General features: G+C 40.7%; 1 protein-coding gene across 9 annotated transcripts in view; it reads right to left on the bottom strand.

The window, feature by feature from the left end:
• SEPTIN10 (septin 10) overlaps positions 1–15,664 on the bottom strand; it is a 69,283-nt gene that overhangs the window by 2,441 nt on the left and 51,178 nt on the right. For 8 of the 9 annotated variants that reach the window (XM_060273398.2, XM_088668616.1, XM_088668612.1 and 5 more), the window contains 7 exons: positions 14,199–14,394; positions 11,583–11,769; positions 7,933–8,094; positions 7,432–7,528; positions 7,166–7,334; positions 2,396–2,528; positions 329–519 (listed from right to left, as the gene is read on the bottom strand). In XM_060273398.2, the coding sequence (XP_060129381.1) occupies positions 329–519; positions 2,396–2,528; positions 7,166–7,334; positions 7,432–7,528; positions 7,933–8,094; positions 11,583–11,769; positions 14,199–14,394 (1,135 nt within the window). Of the gene's footprint in view, positions 1–324; positions 520–2,395; positions 2,529–7,165; positions 7,335–7,431; positions 7,529–7,932; positions 8,095–11,582; positions 11,770–14,198; positions 14,395–15,664 lie in introns of those variants that run through there. The other variant, XM_088668611.1, reaches the window with a different exon arrangement.

The raw sequence follows: 15,664 nt of genomic DNA, 5'->3' as shown, positions 1-15,664 counted from the left end.
ACTTCCAAGCTCTAGTCACGGTGTTCTTTCCCTTTCTAATTTCTTTCTCTCTCTCTCAGTTCCTGTATATTCACAACTTCCTGATCTCCGATATCAAAACACAGCAGCTCAAGCCGAAAATCCTGTTTCCTTTGGGGGGGGGGGGCAGACATAAAAAGAAGAGTTTTCATAAAAGTGCCTGATGATATCAATAAGAAAACCTCAAACAACTTGCAACAAAATTTACTTATTTTTCATACTTCATGGCTGAATTTATACTACTTAAAATATTCATCTGAATTGGACAGTTTACCCTAAATCCTAAGATCCTCTGAAACCGATTACTTACTTTTTCCGATCCTTGTCTTTTTTTAAACCAACTGTGGGTGTGGGGGGCAGGGCCCTCCCTTGGAGTATGTCTGAAGCAGCTTTTCTTTTACCGAATGCACTCATTTCATCCTCCAGGAGCTTTCTTTTCTCCTCCACTTTCATCCTCTCTTCTTGATGAAGCCGTTTTAAATGTTCAAACTTCACTTGTAGCTAAAGTAGAGAGAAAAAATGTCATTTCTGCCACAAGGTGGCACTTAGCATACCATCCTCGGTAATCACACAACAGAATACAGAGACTGATTTCCTAAGAGTCAGAGTTTTGAGTTTCACTTCCTAATTTATTGACATTACGCACACCTGCACTCACAGTAAAATCCTAACTATTTCTGAATTCAGTAGGGCTTACTCCAAGGTGATTAGGGTTAGGAATGCAACCTAGAGCCTTTTACAATATCAATGCCTTAGATTTAAATCCTTTTTAAGGACAAATGCAGAAAAGAGTACATTAAGTAATTCAAGTAGGATTATTCCATACTCGGCTTTCCTTTTCTTGGTAAATGGAGAACAGGTCAAAATCTCAAAAAGAAAAGAAAAGAAAAGAAAAGAAAAGAAAAGAAAAGAAAAGAAAAGAAAAGAAAAGAAGAAGAAGAAGAAGAAGAAGAAGAAGAAGAAGAAGAAGAAGAAGAAGAAGAAGAAGTTGTTTATGAGCTACAGTGGTACCTCCGGTTGCAAATGGGATCCGTTCCAGAGGTCCGGCTGTATCTCAAAGTTTTCGCAACCCGAGAGACCGCTTCTGCGCATGCGGCGAAACACTTCTGGGTTTGCCGCTTTCGCAACCCGAAGTTTATGTTACCCAAGGGTAACGTAACCTGAGGTTCCACTGTATTTTTAAGAAAATTCGCCAAAATATAAACTTCAGACATGGGTTGCCATACATCCAGATTTTCCCAGACATTTCAGCGATTTCCACCCCGACACTGCTTCCTGGCTATGTCTGGGAAATTACAGGTGTATGGCAACCCTAGATTTCTACCTCGAAGAGTCCCATCTTTCAATATGCATATAATACTTGGAGAAACTATGGCTTTGGGTCAATAGTGTATTCCCAGCTTGAAGGGACTGACCTCTTAATCCTGCTAAAGTCAATTTTTGAGGCCACTGAGCAATTATAAATTGCTGGCTTATACTGTAACCCTCTTTAAAGTCAACAGGGAGTTGCCATCTTAGATATACACGAACGCTTAGATTAGTGCCTTCTCCTGTTCCAATCAGCTGGGAAGCAAAACAGGACCATCCACGGAAACGCTAGCAGTTTCTGCATAATCAGAGGACTTTATCTATATCAAGCATCCCCAAACTGCGCCCCTCCAGATGTTTTTGCCTACAACTCCCATGATCCCTAGCTAACAGGACCAGTGGTCAGGGATGATGGGAATTGTAGTCCCAAAACATCTAGAGGGCAGAGTTTGGGGATGCCTGATCTATATGTACATAAAAGTTATATTTGTAAACCAAATAAACCTTCTTTTGGGGGGGGGGGGAGTCAGCCAACCCTCAGCCAGAGCTCAGAACCTAACCACAGAACCTCATTTGCTCCAATTCTGCCTCTACACGGGAAAAAGTGCATAACTCTTCCAAGAAACCTTTTGCTGAAGTTCCCGATTGGCTCCCACTGCATGCACAAGGAAGAGGAGGAAGAACTCTGTGACCCAAGGTGATGCTTTGGGAAAGAAGGAGGGTGGAGGCACCATGTGCTTACAAACACTTGCACAGCACAATATTTTGTTCCAAGTCCTACTGGTCCTAATCTAGTTCCAGCCATGATCAGGATCCAGAGAATGCCCTTACATAAACAGGACAGAGCACATACAGCCAAAGCTATTCTTTTTTTGCTGCCAAAGAGACAAACCATAGTTCAGTGGAAACAACAAACAAAGTTCCAATTTGTGCATGCGATTCTCTTCAGTGCATTATTTTGCTGTAACCTAGCCAACCTATTCTGTTTATTTCTTAATCACAATATTTAACCTGTTCACACTACCACTGCAACCAGATCAAATTCAGAACAGCAGGCAGGCACTCTTACTTCTCGCTCAGCTTCCTTCAGCAGTGCTTCTTTCTCCTTGACCCTCTGAACGAACATCTGCCTCATCTCCTCTTCTTTCTGCTGCAATTCACCAAGGAATTCATGCCGCTTGGCTTCGTAAGTCTCCTGTAGACTGAGGATCATGAAATGTAAGCAGTCTTTGTCGCTTGTAAAAGGCAAAAGCATGCAATTTTTACTGTATTCCAACAATTTTATGCATATTTTCTTCATTTATCTCTTTACTATACTGTAATCCTTTCAAGTAACATATGCACAAAGTCATTAGTTAATTTGATCTTAATCTTAATAGCAAGAATACAGACCAGTTCTTCACCAAGCAACGTTGCAGTTCTGAGCTCAATTAGAGGAAAAGGCAGCACAGGTTATTCAAGTTGTAACAAGGGAGGTAAACAGCACTTCACATTTGGTTTCAACAAAAAGATTCCAGAGCCTTTGAAAAGCTTCATTTGAGATGTCCTCTGACCCGTAACAGTTGTAGCAAGGTAATGCTCCCTTGTGACAATGACCTGCATTTCAGGAACTATGCAAGGTCAGTCTGCCATGTGCAAAATGAACAGAACAGGCACTCACATTACCATAAATACAATGTGCACAGACTTAAAAGCACAGATTATGGGGATTGAGAAAGTTTTCCGATTTCAACTAATATCCTCTTTTCTTACAGTAGTTAGATTCAATCTCACTACAGTATTTAAAAGACGTTACCATTTTAGAACTTTCACCACAACAAATTCAAGTCCATAAGGGGCTAAAAGGTCCACATGACCTAACAATTAAAACAAAATTTTAAAAGCATGAATAATAAACGCAAACAAATTATTCTGCAAAGAGGACAGGTTGTGGACAGGTGTCACCAAGTAGCCTTCCAATAGCTGGAAATAAATACACAGGTCTCACATCAAGGAAATCCTAATGCTATAATCCATGCAAAATTATGCAAATTGATTCCATTTCCAGAATTGCTTTATTTTTGCATAAATGAATGCTTATTTATGTCAAGGTTTTGTAGAATTTTTCTCTTATTGTGAGGTGTGAAGGAAGAACATTTCAGTCTTTCCTGTTGGGTTTTGAGTTCTTAAATTGTTCCTTTTTTGCTTTAAAGGCTCTTGTGAGGATCAAAAGTTTACAGAGAAGTTTTGCTTATGAGGATTAAGCAGCCCTGTTAAGCAGCTCATCCGAAGAACCTGGCGACTGAGCCAGGCTGTGGGAGTTGCTGCAGAGGTGTCAGTCTGCCTAGTCCTGCAAGTCTCCATAGGCTGGGTGAGCAGTTTGCCTGCCTCCCACCTTCTCCTCCAATCAGCGTGATCAGCAGAGCTGTGAATGCAGAGGTGACCCCACTGCTCTGTTGTGTCACTCCCCAGCCAGGATTTGGATTGCAGTCGAACACTCCTCTGCCAACTAGCTAAAAGATTGGCAGGGGCATGAAAATATTGTAGATAAGTCAAGCGAGAAGACAGGGTAGCTATTCAGCAGCCTATAGCATCAGAAACTAGAAGAGGTGAATTTAAAGACCTGCGATGAAGAAAGTGACTGAAACACTGAAAAAGCTTGAACACTGCAAAAGCATTACAAGAGTGGAAAGGAGCGAAAACAGGAAAAGGTCCCAGAAGCTAAAGTGAGGGATGCAAATGGATAACTATTGCAGTCCAGAATAGATGGGCTTAGCTGGATGTGTTCATCTCTGTTTATGTTATTTTTAAACCCTAACACACGCACCCCGCAATAAATAGTTTTCTCAAAAACTATTTAACTTCTTGCCTTACCAAATTCTTAAATAACAACATAAATTGCTTTGGGGGAAATTGGTCTGAGACATTAACCCCATGTCTATGTGTCATACTACTATAACAGGTTGAGCCAACCGATATAAAGAATAAATACCAGTCAAACTGAGCAGTATCAATGTTGTAGGGCAGGTGTTGAGAAATTCAGGGGGCCTGCAATTCAGAGGTTCACCCAATGTCTCCATTTGTGCCATCCTTCAGTCCTTATTTTGAGGCAAAAGAATGTGGGACATTGCCTACAACGTGCTGTGAGCAGTGGGGGAAATGTCTGAAGTCTGGTGCCTTACCACAGTATTTTATTGTGGCCAAAGTGCACGTCAGCTCTAAAAATGTATCATGATGCGACATGCAGCAATATTATGAATAGAATGCAGGGCAGTAAATGAATCGTGGCGAAGTGGGCAAAGCCCCCTGCATGAGTGGCTGTGGGATTTCATTCTTAAGCCTTGACCCTAAACTCGGAGGTAAGCCTGACTGATAGAAAGGGAACTTGATTCTGGAGTTCACAAGGGCACTAAACCTCTGAATGGTTTTTCAAAAACAAAGTCAGCCAATGCTGCATACAGAATACATATAGAATGTTATTTTCTCATTGTTTTCCAATTATTCTCTTCTTCACATGCCAGGTCTGGAATCTCTTCTCTCACTCTTTTTTTATTATAAAAAAACTTCCTCTTAGAATGCTGGAAGTGTCCTTCCTTCCTTGCACAACCACAGCTTGATATTCTCACAGCTGTTCTCGCAACAAAGTCACTTTCCAGTAAAAGAGACTACTCTGAATCAGGCAAAGAATAAAACTTGCTGATCTTACGGCTGAAAGCAGATTCCAGTATCACCCTAATAAATAGAATGAAAACAGCCAGAGGTCTTCCAAATATCCCACTCCTGGCATCTATTAAGGAGCAACGATACCTTTGAATTTAGAATTTTGTGTGTGTGTGTGTGTGTGTATGTGTGTGTGGAACTCAGTTATTTAGATACCACTGGTTTTTGTTTTCACCAGGAGCAAGGAACCCTGGCCTTCCAGATGTTGTTAGACACCTAACTCCCATCAGCCCAGCCAACATGGCCAATGGTCAGTGCTGCTGGTAGTACAGTGGAACCACGGTTTATGAACACCTCGGTTTACGAATTTTCGGTTCATGAACACCGTGGACCCATCTGGAACGGATTAATTCACTTTCCATTACTTTCAATGGGAAAGTTCGCTTCAGTTTATGAACGCTTCAGTTTATGGACAGACTTCCGGAACCAATTACACCCATGCTTCGGGTTAAGTACGCTTCAGGTTGAGTACTCCGTGGACCCATCTGGAACGGATTAATCCACTTTCCATTACTTTCAATGGGAAAGTTCGCTTCAGTTTATGAACGCTTCAGTTTAAGTACTCCGCGGACCGTCTGGAACAGATTAATCCACTTTCCATTACTTTCAATGGGAAAGTTCGCTTCAGTTTATGAACGCTTCAGTTTATGAACAGACTTCCGGAACTAATTGTGTTCATAAACTGAGGTACCACTGTATAGTGCAGCTAAACATCTGGAGGGCCAAAGATTCCACATTCCTGCTTTACACCCTGACTAGTTCAGCACTGCCACCTTGATTTCAAACTCTTAAGAATTGCTGAAGACTGTACAAATTGCCCAGGGATTTGGGATCCCTCCCTCCCTAGAGATTATGTCTGAAGAGAAGTATGGAATACCATATTGTCAGCAATAGTCTGAGTCTTGGCAATCCTGCCATAGTCTGATCCTTAAATAGATAAGCTGATACACACTTGCCCAAAGACTTTTTGCTCCCCAATGAATTGCACAACATCAACTGGCATTTCCTGTCAGTGCAATAACATATGGAAAGGGCCTATCTTGGCTTTTCACAGAAACCCAGTCAGTACCTGCAGAGTAAATATCAAGGACTCGGCTACACAGCTACAAATAAAACGTTTTAAGTGTGTTGTAAAGTGAAATATACAAATCTGACACTAGATGGTGACGGTGAGCTATGGCAAATTCAGTGTATTTTTCAGAACTTTTTTTAAAAAGCATTTTCACAGCATTTTTGTGTATGCGTGTGCAGATTCCACCCAAGTCACTTTTGGTGCCAGTGAATTCCAATCCACTCAGTTATTGCTTAAACTTCTTCTGCACAGGCATCAACAACACAACTTTAGGTGTTTAGGTGTTAGTAACAGGAGAGGAAGGACAGTAGGAATGAAACACAAAGAAGAAAGTTTATAGAGAAAGTTTTTACTTACATTAGTCGGAAAGACAAAAGGAAAGGAAAAGAAGATAGTGGAAGAACTGGCACTGCCAAAAAGGAATTCTGAAAGAAATTAGAAAATGTCTTAGGTTTACCTTCCTGCCTGAGAATACAATTACCTTGGACCACTTCAGTAGAGGATAATGCAAGGACTCGCCATTCCTCAAGCCACTCTCAACTAAAAAAGCACCATTTCTACTTCTGTCAGCATCGTGCTCAGTTAAGAAGCAGTAACACCAATATTGCTGCAGCACCACGGAAGGAAACCTTGTGCCCTCTGATGCAACCTCCAACATCAGTGCTGCGCTCCTGAGCCAGAGGTATATCACAGGTGACTGTCGTAATCTGACCAGGGCATCATTCAGTATGGCAATAGAGTTCCTTGGGCTATAATCCACTGCTGCACCTGAAAGCCAGATATCCCCTGCCGATTTGCTTTCCAATTTTAGCACTAATGCAACTCTTGCTGCCACCATGGTATATTTCGAACTGCCTAATCACCGCTGAACTAGGGATAGCCCCAACAGCATTCAGAATGATGACTAGCTAAGTGCTTGAAGTAAATGAGTAAGAGATTTAGTTTTATGCAATATTTTTCAAATGCTACGTTTCCCCAACCTGCTGCTACAATTAAGGGGCCATGTAAGAGAGGTGGGGAGATAAACGTTTTAATTGTTGAAAACATCGGGAAGGCTCACTCACTTACCTGACAGGTTTGTTTTCTTGATCGGTGTCTCGGAAGCCCATCTCTTCCAATTTGCACCGCCGGTACAGTTCGTAGTGGCGCACATGAGTCTGCTCTCTCAAGTCTTCCATATTTGTACAAATCAGCATTTCCCGAAGTTTCACAAAATCACAGTGGTTCTCATTTTCCACTAATGAAACAAAATAAGGCATTATTTGCATACCATTCGCATCTACTATGCCATGTTTCCAAAACAGCACTTGCACAAGTACTTCCTATTTCACTACCTTGCACTATGCCCCAAGGATACTGGCGAGCTTTTACTATTTTGTTTCCGATCTTGACTTCTTCCGTACTCCCCACTACAGCAAATGGCAGGTGTCCCTGTGAAACAGAGTAAATAAAGTTGCATTGCTATCAGCTCAATAAATATATTAAAAAGTACAATATAAACAATAACATATAACCTAATTACATGAAAGATAACTGCACCCTTTAAGAACATGGAAGTGCCTCTGTGAAATATAGAAATAGTTCAGAATTTAAGAAGCAGTTAAATACCATTAGGGGGAAACGGGGATTTTTTAACATTCCTGCCCTAGTTTCAAGATGTCAGTCTTTGCAACCAGTATAGTGCCATGTCCCACTCAAAAGAATTTTCTTCAGGGTCTATTTTGTTATCAAAATCCCTTGTCTGAGTGAGATGTATCCACTATAGCTATAATGGCAAACAATTGTCAGTACAGATTTCTTTGAATATGTTGTTGTGGGGTCAGTGAAGTACTTACATTCATGCTGGCATTAATTTTGGCAATGCTCTCATCATCTGTTGGAAACTGGTATATCTGGACTCCATTACTGACCAGCTCACTCATAATTTTGATCTTAAATTTCTGCAGTTCAGATTTAGAAATTGTATCTGCTTTGGCTATAAGTGGAATAATGTTCACCTATTTAAAGAAGTAAGAAGTATGTAGTTGTGATATACGTTCTTGTCAAATTCCTGCATGTAATTTCTTAGACACAAATTATCATGATCACTTAATAGGCTCTTACAACAAGATACTCGGTTACTGACTCAACCAGGAAGCCTCTTCAGTACTACAAGGTACTTCAGAGAAAACTCAAGCAAAGAACCTATAGTTTTCGTTTATCTGTAATGTCATTTGGACCTTGATCCACATTAACTAAAACCATACATTCGGCATAATACCCATTTTACCAGAAATTATACTAAAACTTTACCTGTTAATAATGAGCTATCCAAAAGGATGAACATAAAAAATATGACAGCAATTCAGGAATATTTTAAAACTTTTTCTTTTACTACTAAGGAATCTGTTTACTTTTCAGAGGGAAAGGTGAGATCTTAGTTATATTATGCTTTATGTTTAATGAACTACCTAACAAAACAGTAATGATCTTCACAAAGGGTCTTTTGCTAGCAATTTGCACTCCAGTAAAATGCTCTGCAACTTTTAAATAAATTCCTTATCTCTGGAAGTGTTTGCTCTTTTGCCTCCTGATTTATAAGTTAAAATGATCTTGAGCTTCTAAATAAGTGCTGGCAATCATAACCAATTTCAAATACAGTACTAGATATAGGATTAATCCTAGCTTTCCTGTCTGCTTGCCATCCGGTTAAAGTTATAGGAAAGACTATTTATATTGCTGCTTGTATAATGTTTATTTTGTGCTTGTTCCACATTTCTAGATGTTTTCCTCTGACTCAGCTACAAGCTAAAAAAGAAATCAGATCTACGTCTTTCACACCTGTTTTTTTTAATAAAAAAACCTGACTTCCTAGCTAATTAGGTGAGTCATTGGTGAATCCTCAATTAAAGCTTCTCCAGCTACCCTCATTAAGAAATATAAGCGGAAGAGTTAAGAAAATGAGTGGAAGGGTTGGGCAAAATTGTGGGACCTGGGTAGAGTTGATGGTGTGGTGAAGGGGACAGAGTCAGATTGAAAGTGACTTCATTTGTGTCCCTCTCCACAGGGCCGTCTGAAGCATATCTGGCACTGTGGTGCGAAGATCCCTCCGGCGGCGCCCCCCCCCCCCGTTTCCCAGCACAGCGGCCCGGCGGATTGCACCACCCAGCCTTGCTTTACAGCCGGCCCTGCCTCTCCAGTTCCTTGTTCAACTAAGACCACTCCTATACTTCCTCTGGTTGCTACCAATCGGCATTCTCCTGGCAATTTAGGCTAATGATAAAGCATTTGAGGCATTTACCTACCTTGAGTTTCACAATTCATGACGATACATTGCCGATTTAGAAAAGTCATTGCTTTAAATAGAACTAGCTGAACCTGGGATTTAATTATTTAAACATGTGCAGAAGACTCTGTTCTTGGATTTTAAATTAATTTTACACTCCCTCTGAGGAGTACTTGTTTTAGTTAATGGCACTTGTATCTCAAAAAAAAAAAGTATGAAAGGCTGTTATTTTATTTAACATGGAACATCTTGCGCAACGAAAAGGCAGAGGAAAGGCCGCTGAACTAAATGCTAAATGGATTAATTTAAAGCCTCACCCCCAGAAGTCAAAATGTTTACCTAGACCATATCAATATAAATCTAAAATTTGAAATAGTCTAGTTTGAATTAGCTACGGCCCAACAACGTCATGAACTTCTCTGTAAATAAAGAGCTACAAACCCCAGCTGCACATATGCAGGAGCAGAACTGACTCACTGTTGGCAATGGTGTAAAAAAAACACGCTATGTGCTTACACAGCTCCATCTGCCATTGCTGGCAGTGACAGCTCCATACACACATACGGCTTGGGTTGACAGTCATAACCAAGGACGTGGATCATAAAAATCTAGATGCTTTGACCCATACTAGGGATTCATTAGAAAATGCAGCAAGTCAGCAGGTCATGCGCTCTATAGAATTGAGCCACCTAAATTTTTTGTTCACCTTTCATTAAGATGATATGCACACTCAGAGCTTAACTATACACGAACTACTCTTTTATCTGAAATGATAACTGTGAAAAATTGTTTAAACATCCACCCTGGGGAGTTGATATGAATTCCAATTGCCTAATAAATCTGTTCTAATTTCATCTGATTTTAGAGATCACGTTTCCACGCACAAAACCCAGCAACTGTTTAGGCAAAGTCTACTGTTCCTGTTTTCTTTTTAACATGTGACTTCTAAAATGAGATAAAATTAAATCTAGAGTTGGGATTTCTAATAACCAGAAAATAAACATGCAATTGGTCACAACTATCTAGCTTGCCGATACCAGCTGCTTCAATTGTTTTCCTACATTCCTCACTGTCTTACTGATTGTGAAGTGCAATTGCATGAATCTATAAAAAGAGCAGGACAAGTATCTTGAAATGCTGCCTTTGTTTTTCAGTACAATTTATCTCTACAACGTTTTTAGAGGAGCAAAGATCAATATATTATTACTGTATTCTCATCTGGCAGATTCTTAAGATGCATTTTTCAGACTAAATACATGTCAGGGTCTGTACTGAAATATCAATATGAGCTATAGTCATAGATTTTTAAGAAGCAGTAATAACAAGGATGTAAAAAGACCACATTTCCTGATGGGCAAAATTAATATAAAGTAAATTCAAAGCAATGTATAGTAAGCCCGCAACTTACACAAGGATTAAATTCTGGGGATCATGCCTAAGGCCAAAATCACATCTAGTCAAAACACATTGGGTGCAATGGCAGGTGGGATTGCCAAAGTTCGTCCCCTTTTAGATTTTTAAAAACATTTTGCCAAGTGTGTAAAGCTAAATGAGCACAAGATAAATGCACATAAGTTATGGGCTTACTGTACATACTTCTCCTTAAACTAGCCTTTCTTAACCATACCTTGTAGTTACTGTCTTTTGACTGTTTTATCCCCATAGGTAGGCTAGTAGACCTTTTCCTACTAAAAAAAAGTTTCCCTATGTTCCAGTCACTTCCCCAAGAATAGGCCTAGGGCATGAAATCACCAAATAGGTGACCAAAACCAGGTTTCTAGTCAGGGAGAGGTAAGAATGCATAGATATTTCATCGCATCTAGTCACCAATTTCACCTTAGGCATCATTGCCTCTCTACAACTCTGTTATGAAGCTCTATAATCCCTTTGCTTGTTCAAAGGCAAAAATAACTTTATCCTGAGTTTTCTTCAAAGTAACAGGCTTTTAAAAACTGAACATGACGAACGATGTTTAAGTAAGCTTTGGACAGGGGAAAGGCTTACTCAAGTTCACTTACCCAATGCTTATTTTTATTGAAATCTTTATTCGTCCTTGACAACAATATAATAAAAGACTGTATTGCAGTTAAAACGGCATGTTAAATGTATTTTCATAATGCTGCTATATATTTTTAAAGGCCCCTGTGAATACTCTTAAGAGTTCAGCTGCAAGAAAGATTATTGCTATTTTTTTTCCTAAAGCTGGCATTAACATCTTACCTTGCTATCAAGATTTTTCATGGTTAATAAATCAAGACTTTTGAGGGAATGCCCTGTGGGTGAAATAAAGTAGAGGCACACGTGGATGCGAGTGTCGTGGTAATTATATAAGGAGCGTTTAATTTTCAGCTCTTCCTGGAGGTAAGACTCAAACTGTGCATCTATGTAATCCACTATTGGCTGGTAGCTGGAAAGAGGAGGGGAAATATAATATTAGAAGACAGAGGTGAGTTTCACTCTAATACATGAGCCCATGTCCCCATTTGCCCACAGAGGCCTTCACTGAGGCCCTCAGGGTCCCCTATCCCACAACAGCTGAAATTAGGCTTGAAAGAAGCATTCGGCTGTCACCAGTAGAATAGGTTGTGATATATACTTGGTTGTGGTGTTTGTGGTGCCCACAACAGTTTCTCAATTTGCAAATGGGCCCATGCACCCCAAAAAGTTGTTGACCCCTGCTATCCACAAGCTGTCAAAGGCACATTAAACACCAGTGGCATTAACTCAATCACACTTTTAGTCAGTTCTTCTCTATATTAGTTTCTCAGAGTAATAATATTCTAATCATAAGGACAGCTCATCCTGAATAAAAAAATAACAAAGGCACAGGCACAGAAATCCATGCATTTTGGCTAGGTTTGGCAGACTATCCTGGTTCAGGTGTTGCCATAAAACTGTCCCAGAAGGACTGGGTGTTGCGTTGACATCACCTTGCACTGAGCCTGAGAGGTGCTTTCCTCTGAAGTTCAAAGTCAATGATCATCCCATGTTGTGTGGTGGGCAGCACGAGCTGCTCATGTACTCATCACTGCCTAGCACTGGCAGATGCTGAGAGGAAGAAGAGGAAGCTGAAGAAGACACGGGATCTTTCACGCAGTGCAACATTTCGGCAAGCACCTTTGAAGTGCACCACCCCACCTTCTTCCTGAGCTTAGAGCTGTGTCAAGCACTCCACGGCTGCTTCCTCACCGTCATCCCTCATCCATCCTCCTGGCTCCCCGAATGCTTTCACAGCCACTTCTCCCCTTCTCGCCACTTACAGTGAGAAACAAGCTGCTGCTTCTACCTCTTCCCTCTTCAGACTCTGAGCCAGGCATAGGCAAACACGGCCCTCCAGATGTTTTGGGACTACAGCTCCCATCATCCCAGGCTAACAGGACCAGTGGTCAGGGATGATGGGAATGGTAGTCTCAAAACATCTGGAGGGCCGAGTTTCTGAGCATTAGGCAAAGCTCCTACCGCTGCTGATCATACAGCACATAACCCTGTTACAATCAGCTCTGACTGGAAGGGGTGGGGAAGCCTTGGAAGAGCCCAGTGCTTGTTTACAGGCAACCGATGCTTACCACTGAAAAATGCCAGGAGGCGAGGGAGGCTGGTCAGCACCAGTTGGGGCTAAGAATGGGTTAAATGGGAGCTGGAAAGAGACAGGAGCACACAAATTTGACAAGGGGTGGCCTGTCCCATTTTGCTGACCGAGGCGAAGGGTGCCACCCAGCATACATTGCCCTTGCCGCAGCCTCGCATATCGGGGTTGTGCAACTGCAGCTTCCAAGCTCTGATGAGATTTCCAGAGGCCACCAGGTAATTTCACAGGAATCTCATGAGATCCCACTGGAAACCACCGCAGCCGCTTCTCCTCGCTTTGGCAGCAGGTGCCCCTTGGATTCTGCCATCTGAAGCAACACCTCAGTCTGCCACATGGGTGGGACCACCCTGCAGCTTAGGGTGGTGGGGGTGGCTTGTCACACTCACCAGAAGGGCAAGTGCCCCTTGCTTTGGTGAGCAGATTTAGGAATGGTTGAGAATCCTGCACAAATTAAATGCACGGCCTTGACCACAACTGTTCCATGGTGTGCATGTTTTTTATTTATGCATGCATTTATTAAATTTGTATTTTAGTTCCATACATCCCAGGAACTAGCTTCTATTACTTTTTTTTATTCAAAATATTTATTCATGGCCGTTCATCAAAAAAAGTTGACAGGGTGCTGTACAGAAGTGCGAATAAAGCTTTAACACAAAAAAAATTAAAATAAAATAAAACATAACGTAGTAAAACAGGCAAAATTAAAATAAAATAAAATCATTGGATTATTTTAATTAATCCTAAGAAAATGGCCAGAGTCCAAAGAGCTGTTCATCTAGCCAAAAGGGACTTCGTTTGTTTTTAACAGCTGTTCTTACATGACAGATGGCAGACTGCTTTCAGCTGCCCAGTGGAAAAAAATTAGACATTACAACGGTCACAAAAAAGCCTTTGGGCAAGCATACAGTAGGCTTTTGGATCCTGACCATTGCCTCTAGGATTGGAGTGTTTTTCTAAAATAATCTGTTGATAAAATGATAGTAGATTTATTTTTTGATTTAAAATAAATGTTTCCCAGACTAGCCTGTATAAATGGGCAATTTCTCTAAATATTATGTTCAATGTATTGTTGTTTAACATTTGTATTGCAAGCTTCCCAGAGATTTCTAACAGAGGGGAAGTGGGTAAACAATGTCAAAAAATAAAATAGAATCAGAAATACTATCAATACCACCCACTTGTCAGAGCCAAGTTGACATGTCACAGGGCAAATTAAGAGGACATTATTTATGTGAACAGATACTAACCTATCTTCCTTATTTATCTGGTCACCAAATCCAACAGTATTGACAATGGTCAGCTTCAGTCGAACATTGCTTTCTTGGAGTTCGTATGTCTCAGCTTTAAGTCTTACATTTGGCTGAAAGTGTGTTGACACACGGTCATCAAAACTGGTATTAAACAAACTATCAGTCAAAGTTGATTTCCCAATTCCTGTCTCACCTAAAATTGAAGACAGGTAAACATGTACTCATATGAAACAAACTAGAGAAATTTCACTGCAAAATAAAGAAGTTTCTCACATTGGGGTGGGGGAGGGAGAAATGAAAAAAGTTATTCGTTATAATTTAATGCAGGGTTTATTCAGAGAAAACATAATCTTTCTGCCTTTTTTGTAGCTGTATCTGATCACTATGTCATTTCCCATAAAGGCACACACTCTGCTTCCTCTCATCCATATTTGTATTTCCCGCTTCACCCTCAATCTGTTTTTTTCACTCTATGGGAATAACATTCATACCATAGTGGTTTATGACAGGTTGGTAGCTTATTTGAGAGCAAAACTCCTACTAAGTAACTCAACTCAGCCTATAGCGTTCTCTATACACCTTATTATCTTTCTAAAGAGACTATCATGAGAAAACAAGGCTGTTGGCTATTTCTTGTTCTCGGAAAATTTGGGGGTGGGATGAGGCTTGGATTAACAGTCTGTGGCCAAGTCATAGTACTCATGCCACAGTGTTGGCAAGGCTGTTTTTCAGAATATTTCCTCCAACATGTCCCCCCCTGCAAACCTTTAGGGGCTTGGAGCAATACTCTAGCTCAATCTTCAGCCCCAATTTAGAACTTAATCTGTTTATCTGAACCGGTACTAGAAGCCTGACAACAAGATATAAATGCATTGCTACACTCTTAACTGGGCCAAATGCTAGCAGCACATGCTAACTGGGGTAGCAAACATGGGGCCATTCAAATGTTGAGCACTACAATTCCCATAATCTCTAATCCAGGCATAAGCTCCCATCATCCCTGACCACTGGTCCTGTTAGCTATCTCTAGCTAATAGGACCAGTGGTCAGGGATGATGGGAGTTGTAGTCCCAAAACATCTGGAAGGCCGAGTTTGCCTATGCCTGCTTTAATCATTGTTGGGGCTGATGGGAAATGCAATCCAAAGTATCTGGAGAGCACTACACAGTAGTAGACTGCTTCAGATCAGATACAAGAATTTCACCAAAAGCTGAAGCATCGTTTGGGGCGGGGTGGCGGTGCTGGAGCAAATTTCCATTTTCAAGTAGAGTGCAACCATTCTGGGAAAGAGTATTTACAGAAATAAGCAAAATCACAAATCAGAACATACAATGTAATCCGAGCCTACGTTTATTAACAATTTTCAAAGATATTCAGCTTAATTTATTATACAAGGAACTTGTTACTTTTCTTCTGTTGACAATACGATTACTTGTAGCAAAGAATTGGAAAGGACTTGATCA

Source organism: Zootoca vivipara, chromosome 4 (assembly GCF_965207765.1).
Source record: "Zootoca vivipara chromosome 4, rZooViv2.hap1.1, whole genome shotgun sequence".
Classification (NCBI taxonomy): Eukaryota; Metazoa; Chordata; class Lepidosauria; order Squamata; family Lacertidae; genus Zootoca; species Zootoca vivipara.
Note: the sequence above shows the minus strand (reverse complement) of the source record. Positions and strands in the feature narration are given on the sequence as shown.